We start from the raw sequence: 12,221 nt of genomic DNA on the forward strand, positions 1-12,221 counted from the left end.
CACAAAGGCATCTTTCAAGCCCCTGTCCCTCTCTGGGGCTACCAGAGGCCTTTGACCCCGCCCCCCCAGCTCAATGGGAAGCATTCAGGCACTGGAAGGAAATGTCACTGCTTCCCAGTCCCTGACTGGCACCCCAGGCTCACCTCCCCACGATGCCCTACTGTGATGAGGGCACAGGTGGGCTGGAAGGCCCCCGTGCCACATGCCAGCAGGTGGGTTCGGTTGTGGGGCTTCAGCACCCGCACAAAGTTGGCGCATTCCGTCTAGTAGAGATGGGGGAGAGGGTGGGGTGAGTCTGAGGAGAATCCGTCCCAAATGTCCCAGCAGACACAACCCAGGGTCTCTGGGGGGCCAGGAGTGGGGGGTAGCAGTTATCCCATCAGCACTCACCAAGAGATCCCTTCCCTTGCGAACACATTCTTCCTTCTGTCCTGGCTGTGGCTGCCACAGAACCTGAAACACAGTCTGGCTGACCTCAGGGAGCTCCCCTGACCTCACAGTCTCAGTTTTCCCAACAGCATCCCTTTGGGAGGCCTAGCTCAGAGTCAGTCTGTTGGAGGCTCTTAGACAAGTTCTCCCTCCCTCCCTCCAACACCCTTCTGCTCACCTCCCTGGGGTCTGGCCATGCTTGGTCCAGCCGCAAAGAGTAGAGGGCATCTCGCCCCCCCAGAAAGAGGCGGTCCCGGTACTCATCCAGGTACATGGCCTGTAGGTCTAGGGTGCCCCTAGGGCCCAGAAAGATGGCAGAGCGGTTGGTAGACAGGAGGTCTGGGAGGGAGTAGAGGGAGAGGGTCAAGGCATGTGCTCAGTCCATTTCCCCAGCCAAGGGGTTGAAGAAGAAGTAGAAAACTCCAGCTGTGCAGTCCCACCCAGTACACACATACACATCTGGAAAATGTCTCCATCCACAGGACAGCCGGAGAGTTTCGAGAGAATGACTCCTGGAGCGGTGAAGCAAGAGGTTCTGAGCCTCCAGGTAGGCCTGCCCCTACTGCTCCATTCCTCGGTTAACATCTTCCCACCCCCTCACCTGAGCCCTCCCTAACCTTGGCAGAAATTATAGCAGCAAGCTGGGCAAAGTGTGGAGAACCAGGAGGAAGGGGCATTGAGACCCAGCAGCAAGCAAGGTTGGCTCAGTTGGAGTGGAAGACAAGCTGGGAAGAGTGTTTCCAGCAAAGGGAATGCCCGATAAAGACATGATGTGGGAGAAACCTGGTATGGCTGAGCAGAGCTCCAGGCTGGGGTGCAGGGATGTGGCCCAAAAGGAACGCCTCCTCCATAGACTCTGCCTGGGGATGGAGCCTAGGGTGTCTGGGGACACTGGGGCCAGGACCAGGACTGTGATATGGAGAAGCTTGGCCAAGAATATGGAGATACTGGGCAGACAAGGGGACAGGCAGCGGGGTCTGGCAGGAAAGGGGTGGTGGCCACCCTTGGGAAGGCCCCAGTCCAGCACCCACTATACCCCTAATACTCATTAGCAGCCTCTTCCAGGAAGCCTCCCTTGACTGAAAGCACCTCTAGTTTCCCTAGTTTAATTTGTTCTTGTAGTCTCACAGTCTTCCTCCTCCTTAAAAAGAAGATACAGCTTCCAGGGAAGAACCATGTTCTCCCCAAACACCCCCTTAGACTCCTTAGGATGGAGACTTGCCCCCTCCCCTCAGGGTTCCCAGGGCATGCCTGTGTCCCCTTCCCTGACTAGGGTTCCCAGGGGAAGATAATCACCCCTCTGAGTTCCCCAAGAAGAATCTACCTCAAGGACCTTTCCCACGGACCATGTCCTCAGATTCAGAGGAGACCTGAGCTAGCTGCAACACAACACACAGATTCCCAGCTTGTTCCAGAGACTTTCCATCCCCCTCTCCATCCCTCAGCTCCCCGCAACCATCTCCACTGGGGTCTTTCAGGGTCTCCATCCACCTCCCTCCTTTTTCAGCAGCTCCCCCTCAGGTTTTCACCCTACCTGTCTCCATTCCCCCAACCCCCACCCTGGTTGAATTTCCCAGGACCTGTCTGGGCTCCCAGCCTTCCTATTAGGAATGGGGTATATTGGCCAGTACCTCTGTAGGAGAGCCGCAGGCGGGGCACACTTGGACCAGGGCTGCCCCTACAGAGCAGGAGGCACCCCAGGAGGCAGCAGATGACCCAGACCAAGGGGGCCATGCTAGCAGACCAAGGGCACTGCTGGCCGCCTGCCTGTGGAGACGGCTTCTGGTCCCGCGGCTGGTTGCAGTTTGCTCTGTCGCCACCAGGCCTGCCATTTATAAGGCAGTGACTCCACCCCGTCCGGGGCCAGGAAGGCGGGAGGAGGCGGGAAGGAGGCTAGGGGCCACCATCCACCTGCAGCCTCTCCCTCCACCTCCTTGGTCCCTCTGTTTGATGCCTTGGTTCTGGGTTGGTAGGTTCTGTATTGGGCAAACTTTCCCAGTAGGGGTAGTGGTGGGGCTTTCTCAGAGAGACGTCAAGGCACCCAGATTCCCAGATCCAGCAGAATGACAGGGAAGAGGTAGCCTGGCAGGGGGTCAAGGGTCACAGGTCAGAAGTTGATGAGCTGGGTGGGGGTCTACCTGGGCTGTTTTGCTTCCTGTGTGGCCCTACTCTGCCAGTGCCCATGACAGAGACCCTTACAAACTGACGCTGGGCCCAGGTCCCCCATATTAGGGTGGTCCAGCCCCCTGAAGCTTGGGCCAGGTCCCCTACCAAGCCTAGCAGGGCCCAAGCAATCTGAGGGAGGATACTCCCAGCCCAAGGGGCCTCATGTTCTGGGCAGAGATTTGAGGTCTGGATACACTTCACAGATCTGGAATTGGCAAGAGTTGAATTCCCCACCCAGACTGTCCCTGTCTGGCCTCCAGATCTCACAGCCCTCCCCCAACATTTACCCATCCCTGTCCCAGCTCCACTCCGTAGGCTGGTTTAACAGCAGGGGACAGGATTCACCCCATGACAAGAAGGGATCCTTTACACACACATGTCCTACTATTGCCCCCACTTCTTTCAGTCCTCCTAGAAATTCAGGGCCTGAAGCGTCTCCACTTGAGTGATGGGTTCTCCCCAGCACTCTCTCCTCATAGGCTAGTGATCTTTCCAGTGGGAGGGGTGGAGCTCCTCTCCCTACTACTTCTAGTGTGCTGAATGCTAAGGGGTGGGGGATGGTCAAGAAAAGTTGGGCCAAGGGGGAAATAAGGCTGAGGGGCTAATACCAGAACAAGTGAAGGAGCCTCCTGCCTTCCCTGAAATCTACAGCTCCCATAGCTCAAAGACCTGGCCTAGGCTACAGAATAGGCCTGTCCCATCTTGGGACCCTCCCTGGCTTCTGGGGTTTGTGAGGGCACTGGAGTCTCATCTTTGCTCCCATCATCTCTGGAAGGGGAACAGACCAATCTCGGAGGCAGCATGAGAAGGGCTCAGGGACCTAAAACCCTACCTCCTGTCCCCATCTCCATGCAACATACATCCTCCTCCCAGGAACCCTGACCAGGGAGTGAGTGAGTGAGGGGCTGGACTCAACTCACTCCTACCCCTGGCTCTTCCCTCTCTGGGTCTCAGTCTCCCCCTTCTAGGGCCAGAGTCCAGACACAACCTTGGGTGTGACTGGGCTTTATAAAATGGTGGAGGGTCTAATGTGATGATGATTGTATCCTGGCATTATGGTGGAGTGAAGCCCCTTTGCCTCAGTTTCCCAGGGAGAAGTCTTGGCACATAGTCTGGGTGGGGGGCCAATTTCTGGGTGGAGATTGAGCTGGACAGCCATTTAGCCAGCATGTGGCCACCAGCTGTGGGCAGAAAGCCTAACCACTCCTCAGCCTGCCAACCCACCCTGGGGGTCTCAGCTCAGCTAGACCCCCCAGCTAAGGTTGTCTGCCAGGCAGGTTCCTATGGGGCAGGGTGTGGAGACAGCCCACTGTCCACTGCTTGGAGACACTCAAGGCAAGAGCTGAGAGCATGTATTCTACTGTTGGCTTGTTGTGTAGCCTCAGGCAGATTCTCTTTCTGTCAGGATCTCAATTTCCCAGTTTGAGAATTAAGGGTTCTCTCTAAAGCCCTCTGCTTGCTAAACTGCTGGTAGAAACAGACCCCAACGGTGCTTTGATGCCTGGGACCAAGAGGCCCAATCACGATCATTTTATGCCATCTGGTGGACAAAATAGTGACTGCAGAATGCCCCCAAACTGCCCCAGGGATGAGCAGTAAAGTTACCCAGCAGAAAATGCAGCCTCTCGGGGGCAGCAGAGAGGCAGAATGCAGAGAGGCAAGGACAGTGAGAGATGCTCTTATGATTATCTCTGATGGAGAAAATCAAGGGAGGTTTCATTGAGGGCACTATACAGGCAAAGAACAGTACAGTCCGGAAATGGAGAGCTAAGTGACGCATGAAAGGGAGTATGAGAGACTGGTACAAGGACAAGTGAAATGCTTTTGTAAATGGTCATATACATGTGTGACATGCATACCTCAGTCTCTTCCAGTTGGGATTCTGGATGGGATTGCCTGGGAGGAAGGAATGGATGCCTCCAGGCTCTTGTTGCTGGAGCAGAAAAAATTAGGACAATCCCCTGGGGTTCCCTCCTATGAAGTCTCAGCAGCTTCCAGGAGATGGGCCTCCTGGTCAGCCTTCCCTCACACTTCTACCCCTGCCAAACTTTTTCCCACAGTGTCCTCAGGAACTTACAATTGTGAACAGGGACATTAATCTCCTGGTACTCCCCACCCCCACAGCCAGTGAAGGGAGGACAGGACATGCCCCTTTCTGACAGTTCTCCCTTCTCCCAACCCTAGGCACACACATGCTCCCTTCTCTGTTCTGGACTTCCCTTCCTCTCCATAACCCCTGCCATGATTCTTCATGCACTGAGACCCATTGGCCTGTCCTCTCATTGTCTCAAGTCCCCTCTATCTCCTGGTCCAGTCTGGATCCTGGGCTCAATGCTACAATCAGGCCCTCATACACTTTCCTCAAAGGCCTGGCACCTCCCTCTACAGTTCTGCCTCTGTATCTCACATCAACCCCTCACCCCAAGGGGTCACAATCATCAGCATACAAGCCATTCCCTTATCCTCACCCCTTAAATATGCTTTTCTGGACTCTGAATTTCCCCCCTCAACTTTACCACTTTCCCTGTGTATGTGAAAACATCACCAGCATTGTACACACCCATCTCCCCTTTACCTCAGACCCTCCTTTGGCCTTCTCCAGTTGGATTTCTGCATCACTGCATCACCAAAGCCCCTCATCCAGGTGGCCAGATCCTCAGAGTTTCCAAGTGCTCCAACCCCAGGGCTACTTGTCATCAATGTCTTCTTCCTTCTCCCCCCTCCCGTGGCCCCTCACTCACCATGGTCACTCCCATCCCCTGGCCACATCTTCTCCCTTAACTGTCCATTTGGGATGCCCAGTGTCTAGCGCGTGACCGTCTCTCTGTGCACACTCACTCCAGAAAGGACTTCTCCCTCTGATGACCCCCAAGTCCAGTGTTTGCTCTGCCATCTCCTTTAGCACTGGCCTCATGGTCTGGGAGTGACATTTCCAACAGCACATCTCAGAGGCATCCCAGCTTTGACATGGACAAAAGAAAATCCTTCTCTTCTCTTCTGTGACGTTTTGGCTGTTGGTCCCTAACTTGACTCATTACGACCCTATGCACCATCCCATAATCAGCTGTGGATTGGACAGTTGTGAGCCATAGAGTTTTCATTGACTCATTTTCAGAATTAGATAAACAAGCCTTTCTTTCTTAGTCTGAAAGCTCCAGGGAAACCTATTCAACATCATAGCAAAATGCAAGCCCTCACCCGTGGTGACACAAGGTACATTGTCTGGGAACTGAACCTCTTACCTGGCAGGCAAGAATTCTACCACTGCCTCCTTCAGTGATTGTTGTTGTCAAGTGCTGTCACGTCAGTTCTTCCTCCTAGGGACTCTGTATAGGGTTTCCAAAGAGTGACTGGTGAGTTTGAACCACCAACCTTGGGATCCAATGTTTTATCCCGCAGCACCACACCAGATAGCCAGGCCCAAACTGCATCAGCTGAATCTAATCCTAAGGAATCATTAAATAAACTCAAACAGAGTGAGATTCTACAACATTCCTGGTCAAAAGTGTCAAGAATGTGAAACACCAGGCAAGGCTGAGAAACTATCCCAGACTGAAGAGGACAGAAGAAACAGGGTGACTCGGTCCTATGTGGGCTACTAGATTGGATCCTGGCTCGGGGACAAGAAGCAAAATCTGAGTAAGTTAATGGTGCGTGTCAGTGTCCGTTTTCTGGTTTTGACCCTCAGACTGTCGTTAGGTTCAATGTTAGCACTTGGGGAAGCTGAGTGAAATGTAAATGGGAGTTCTTTGTACTATTTTTGCAACATTTTTGCCAGTCTGGAATTATTACAAACAAAATTTAAAAATTGTTCCAAGAAATAAATAACATAACAGGAACCTCCACTACACAACACCTTGAGGTCCATGAACTCCCTCGGGTCATCGATCTCTCAGGAAATGGCAGTTCTTTGGCCAAAAATCTAAGGCTCCCTATTGACTCCCTGCTTTCTCACACCTCACATCGCATCCTACATTAAGTTCTATTGATTCTATTCCAGGTACGCATGCCCTGAACCCATGTACCTGTTCCCAACTGTCTCACTCCCACTATGCCCGAGCCACCAGACCCTCCACCTAGAACCTGCCCCAGCCTCTGACCAGCCTCCTGCTCCCTGCCCCCCAGTCCCGCCTTCTCTCTGTGGTCCTGCGAGCCCCTCACCTTGCGCTGGTTGCACTTCTTACAGGCCTAGTTTCTCCTACATTCCCTGTGGCTACCCCTCTGCTACTGAGATACTTCCCAAGACACTCCTTGACCGGTTCCCTGTGGATCTTCAGACTTCAGCTCAGTGTCACCTCCTCCCTCTACAGAACCAGGCTGGTTTCCTCTGGCCCTCACCTCTCACTCTGCCTCCTCCAGTTGACAGTAAATTCCACAATTTACAATGTAAACCCAAACCCAAACCCAAATCCATTGTCTCCAAGTTGGTTCCAACTCATGGCAACCCACACTTGTAAATGTAGAACTGTTTCCATAGGGCTTTCCTGGCTGTGATCCTCAGGAAAAGAGTTTACCAGGCCTTTCTCCTGCAGAGCTACTGAGTAGATTCAAACTGCTAATCTTTAGATTAGTAGTCAAATGCAAACTGTTTGCACTAGCCAAGGACCCTGGGCGGACAGTAAGTGAATAGTGTGCATCCACCTTCTTCCCTGACATGTCTTTACTCCTGGACAGCTCAGGGTCTTCATGAGTGCTCCAAGGGCAGGCCTGAGGTGACCCCTCTCCTTACTCATTCCCCAGGCCTCCTCAGGGATCAGGCAGCTCCTGCCAACTTTGATCTCTCCAGAATTCCAAGACTGTCTCTGGAATGCCAGGCCTGTCTAGGGAATGCCGAGGCTGAAGCACAGGTGGGGAGGCTGAGGGCAGGCAGGGTGGGGCATGGACAGCTGCCAGTATTCTGCTGGACTATGTGTGGCACTGGCAGCTGTCCACTCACTTGCAGCCCCCTCTCTCCCAGGCCACAATGGCTCTGGCCTGGACATCCTCACTGAGCTGAGAGCCAGCAGGCTTTGATCCTTGACTCCCTGTCAGGGGATAAAATTGAGCCACCTGAAGGAGACTTGTCTCTAGACTCACAGGGGCTGAAAATCACACCCATTTAGACCTGGTCCATCACACAAAGCCCTCAACTCTGCCCAGACACATCTTGACAGGTCCCTGTGCCTTGCTGGGTCTCAGGGTCCTCACTTAGCACGTGGGCCAGAGGAGGTAGAGACAACTTTAGGCCTCTCCATCCCTGAGAGTCCATGTTGCTGGTGGGAAATCCAAGGGAGAAGGCCAGCTGGGCCTCCCCAGTGCCCAGATTTGCCCCGGCCAAAGTGGACACGTAACTGGGGTTACTGTACTAAGTGGAGCCCAGACTCTAGCTGAGTATTGCAGCTAACTCTGCTCTCCAGGTATAGGACCCCAAAGCTCTCAAACTAGTGCCATGAGTCCACTGAGAGCTTGTTAAAATGCAGATACCTGGGCCACCACAGGCTCCTAACACTAAACCACAGGAGAAGGGGCCCAGGCAACAGACAGTGGGGATGGGGCAAAGGAATCTTTATCTACTCTAAGTGACCCCCTGCAGAAGGCACGTGGAGTGCTGGTTCTGAACACGATTGTCAAGACAGGAGCGGACCATGGCAAGGAGTCCACAGCCCACCGAATGTCAGAACCAGGCCCTAGAAACAAGGCTTTATTTGCATTTATTTGTCCAGGACTGGTGGGAGGAAGGGCAGGCCAGGGGCCAAGGACATGGCCAGGTTCAATTTCAGGTCCTGGGACCCTGGCCTCTGTCCAATCCCAGGGCCTGGCTGGAGTCGGCATGGGCACAGGCAATTCTGGTGAGGGTCAATTACTACTCCACTCCCTTCATGAACTCCAGGAACTCTGTGGAGAGAGGTGCAGCCATGGGTCAGATGTGTGGGCTGGGCGGCAGGGGGAGACAAGGGGTCCAGCCCATCTACCCACTCACCATCATAGTCAATGCGCCCATCATTGTTCTTGTCACCATCCTTCATGAGCTCCTCAATGTCGTCCTCCGTGATGGTCTCTCCTGTAGCCTGCAGCATCATCTTCAACTCTTCCAAATCGATGTAACCGTCTGAGTTTCTGCAGGAAGGACCAGGGAGCCCTCAGAGCCCATGTCAGGGGCTAGAGGGAGGGACAGGCAGCCCCACCGATGAACCCAGAAGTAGAGTAACAGACATTGAGAGATGCAGCATCCTCCTCCATCACACAGACTAGGAGACTCCAAGACCACAGGACCTGGAACATGAGACTGCCCCCTCCCCACAACTCTGCTGAGGTTGGGGTTCAGGGGTCAAGAGTCATGTGCTCACTTGTCAAACATGCGGAAGAGGTCAGACAGCTCCTCCTCAGACTTCCCTTTGCTGTCATCCTTCATGCACCGAACCATCATGACCAGGAACTCATCGAAGTCCACTGTGCCACTGCCTGGGGACAGTCAGAACCACAAGCACCAGCCTTGACACTAACCCTAGTGCATTCTTTGTAGCCTCACACCAATTCTGGCAGGTGACTGCAGTCATTCCATTCATTTTACAGATGGGACAATGAGGCTCAAAGAGACTACAGTGATCCTTCAGTGGCACAGAAGAAGACGCAGAGCTAGGATCTGAGCCCTCAGCAAGCTGGAATTATGCACAAATTGAGGGCCTGGAGGGGCAGAGGGGCTCACCGTCCTCGTCCACCTCATCAATCATCTCCTGCAGCTCCTCTGGTGTGGGGTTCTGGCCCAGCATCCTCATCACCTTGCCTAGCTCCTTGGTGCTGATGCAGCCATCCTCAGCGCCCAGCACGAAAATGTCAAAGGCTGCCTTGAACTCTGTGTCCAAAGAGGGGGGCAGCGGGGGCAGAGCAATTCAGGTCTCAGCAGTCAAGACACCAGAAGACAGATCTCTGGGGCCACCTGCCAATCTGCCCACCTCTCTCCAAGGCCCTGGAGCTCACAGTAAGGTGGCACCAACCTCTGGCCTTCAGTTTGGGGTCCTTTTCTGGGGCCCCCACCCAGCCCTGCTGGACCTCAGGTATGCAGGGGCACTCACCATTTTTCTGCTCTTCTGTCAGTTGCTCTACCTAGAAAAGAAAGAGGATCTCTCATCAGCCAGATTCAGATGGCAGTCACTGTCAACCCATTCCACAGGTGAGAATATTAAAGCCAGGAGGAGACAGGCTCATCTTGGGTCTTCAGTACTCCTTTCCTGCCTCCCAAAGTCTGCTAAAGTAACTTGGCTGATGTCACTGAGGCTGAGTTCAAGGCCTGGGTGACAGGTAGGCACCCTTTCCAGGGCCAAGGTGACCCTGAGTAACAACAGCTACTCAATGGTCTTTCAGCACCCCTGCTGAAACCCAAGCTAGATGGCCTGAGGGACAGCTGTCCCTCAGGTTGGGACAATAAAACCAGTATGGCTTTGCCACCCACTGTAACCTGACCCGGAGTGGACACTGGGCTATTTTTAATGGGTGACAAAGTTAAACCTGGTGATTGTTCTGGAGACTCTGGCATGCAGGGGGTGGGGCAATGTTATCTGGTCCCCAAGCCTGTTGGTGCTGCCTCAGGAGCCAAAATTAGTCCCCAGCCCCGCCAGGCCTTCTATGGGCACACGGTGTAGGGCTACCCCCAACACAACTGAAGAGAGTCCTGCAGGAAAGCAGGGGCAGGAGCCCCCGAGCCAGCTGCAGCCCCTCCCTCTTCAGGATCAGGCCTGCTCTAGGAAGTAAGGGAGGGGTTCCCTTAGGGACAGCTGTCTATGCAGAGATGTTTTTATCTCCAAGTGGGAGGTCACCACCCCAGGAGGCTGCAGGAACTGGGGGTGACCTCTCTCCAGTCCTCACACCCCCATTTTCACTTCTAGCTAGCCACTGAGCGCTGAGCCTGCCAGGTCAGATGGTACCTGGGGCCCTCTGTTCCTTCTTCCGAGCTCTCCTCTAAGCCCAATCCTTCCTTCTCCGCTTCTAACTTTAAAGCTCGTCCCACCTCAAGATTTGGGTTCTTCAGCTCCCTCCTCACAACCCCCTCCCACTGTCCAAAACATCTTCAGCTGACTTAGGGACTGGAGAGGCTGAGTGTGAGGAACAGAAATGGTGGGCCAGGAAGACAATGACAGAGACTCAGAGAGAGACAGCTTGGCAAGAATGGAGAGACAGAGAGACTGAGAAAGTCACCACTCCAGAGACACACACTGGTCAAGAGACAGTGACACAGAGGATAAACACTTGGAAACAAGAGCCATGAAGCTAAACTGACTGTTGCCCTGAGGGAGGAGGCATGAAGTTACACTGGCATTCTCTTGTGTCCCCCCACCTCCCTGAGGCAATGGTGCCCCTATCCCCAACTGAGAGCTGAGTGAGCTTCCATTAGGTCCTCCCACCCAACACCTCACCGCGGCCTTGTAGATGTCATCCATGCTGGCGGCTCACAGGGCAGGCTGCTGGGGTTGCCAGCCAGCCTCAGCTTATATAGCCCTGCCTCACTGCATTCCCGCCAGCTGGACCCAGCCCACCCGTGTGCAGCATCCCCGCCCCTAACTCAGCCCAGTGATCTCAGTGCCTGTGGCCTCTGCCCAGGGCAGCAAGGACCAGGCCTCTTTTCTTCTACCCCTCACAGTCCCCAGAGTTTTTCTTTTTCTTTTTTTCAGAAAAAACAACAACAAAAGACTTATTGCGAATTAGATTGTTTACAGAGAAGAGCATCAGTTTTACATTCAATAACTCACACACACTTCATTGATTACAATCCCCTCAATGTAACATCACTTATTCCTCTGCCTCTCTGGTTTCGTGTTTCCATTCCTTCTTTCCCAACCCTTCTAAATTTTGTCTTTGAGTAATTGCTGCCCTTTGGAACTTGAATGGTTGACCATTCTATGGTGTACATACATACCTCACTGTTGTTGTTGTTGTTAAGTGCCTTCGAGTCGGAGTCGACCCATAGCGACCCTGTACAGGGTTTCCGAGGGTGTAAATCCTTACGGGAGTAGAAAGCCTCATCTTTCTCCCGCGGAGCGGCTGGTAGTTTCGAACCACTGACCTTAAAGTTCGCAGCCCGATTCGTAACCACTACGCTACCAGAGCTCCTACATACCTCACTAGTTGTAGTGTTTTCCCTAGGGTGTTGGACTTCTGGTGTGGTGGTATAGGATAAGCACTGGTCTAAAAAGATCAGCAGTTCAAACTTACCAGCTGCTCCTAGGAAACCCTATAGAGGGTAGCTATAAGTAGAAACTGACTCGACTGCACTGATCAACAACAACAATGGTGGTGGTAGTGTGACACAGAGTCGGTTCTGATTCACAGCAAACCTGCCTGTATTATTTCCAAGGCTGTAAAATTTTAATAGGAGCAGAAATCCTCCTTTTTCTCCCTGGGATAGACCAGTAGATTCGAACTGCTGACTTTGCAATTAGCAGCCCAGCTGGTAATCCACTATGCTGCTCCCCTTATAGTAGACCTATCTGTTGCTTAGCTGAAAATTGAACTACCAGGATGAGGTCAGTTCCAGACCTAAAGGATGACCCTAGGTCATAGTCTTGTGGGTTCTCCCAGTCTCTTTTCCAACCAGTAAGCCTGGTCTTGTTTATACTTTCCAGGTTTGTTCCATAGTCTCCTCCCCACTTTAC

General features: G+C 53.2%; 2 protein-coding genes across 2 annotated transcripts in view; both read right to left on the reverse strand.

The window, feature by feature from the left end:
- The window catches only part of SEMA3G (sema domain, immunoglobulin domain (Ig), short basic domain, secreted, (semaphorin) 3G), an 8,628-nt gene extending 6,465 nt beyond the window's left edge, over positions 1-2,163 (reverse strand). Inside the window, exons 1-4 of the mRNA XM_006876023.1 lie at positions 2,061-2,163; positions 608-768; positions 391-453; positions 144-263 (exon numbers count right to left, since the gene is read on the reverse strand). Of these exons, the coding sequence (XP_006876085.1) occupies positions 144-263; positions 391-453; positions 608-768; positions 2,061-2,163 (447 nt within the window). The remainder of the gene's footprint in view (positions 1-143; positions 264-390; positions 454-607; positions 769-2,060) is intronic.
- Positions 2,164-8,329: 6,166 nt separating this feature from the next.
- Positions 8,330-11,035, reverse strand: TNNC1 (troponin C type 1 (slow)). The gene is made up of 6 exons (XM_006876024.1): positions 10,986-11,035; positions 9,648-9,678; positions 9,281-9,427; positions 8,922-9,036; positions 8,555-8,691; positions 8,330-8,469 (listed from the first exon to the last, which is right to left on the reverse strand). Exons 1-6 carry the CDS (start codon positions 11,007-11,009, stop codon positions 8,438-8,440), a joined length of 486 nt encoding a protein of 161 aa, XP_006876086.1. The 5' UTR covers positions 11,010-11,035; the 3' UTR covers positions 8,330-8,437.
- Positions 11,036-12,221: the final 1,186 nt, after the last annotated feature.

Source organism: Chrysochloris asiatica, unplaced genomic scaffold (genome assembly GCF_000296735.1).
Source record: "Chrysochloris asiatica unplaced genomic scaffold, ChrAsi1.0 scaffold00350, whole genome shotgun sequence".
NCBI classification, from domain to species: domain Eukaryota; kingdom Metazoa; phylum Chordata; class Mammalia; order Afrosoricida; family Chrysochloridae; genus Chrysochloris; species Chrysochloris asiatica.

Coding starts and splice junctions, on each gene's coding strand:
- TNNC1 (XM_006876024.1), bottom strand. CDS start 11,009: ATGGATGACATCTACAAGGCCGCG. Junction 9,679..10,985: donor ATGACATCTACAAGGCCGCG/GTGAGGTGTTGG, acceptor TTTCTTTTCTAG/GTAGAGCAACTGACAGAAGA. Junction 9,037..9,280: donor TGATGAGGTGGACGAGGACG/GTGAGCCCCTCT, acceptor GACTGTCCCCAG/GCAGTGGCACAGTGGACTTC.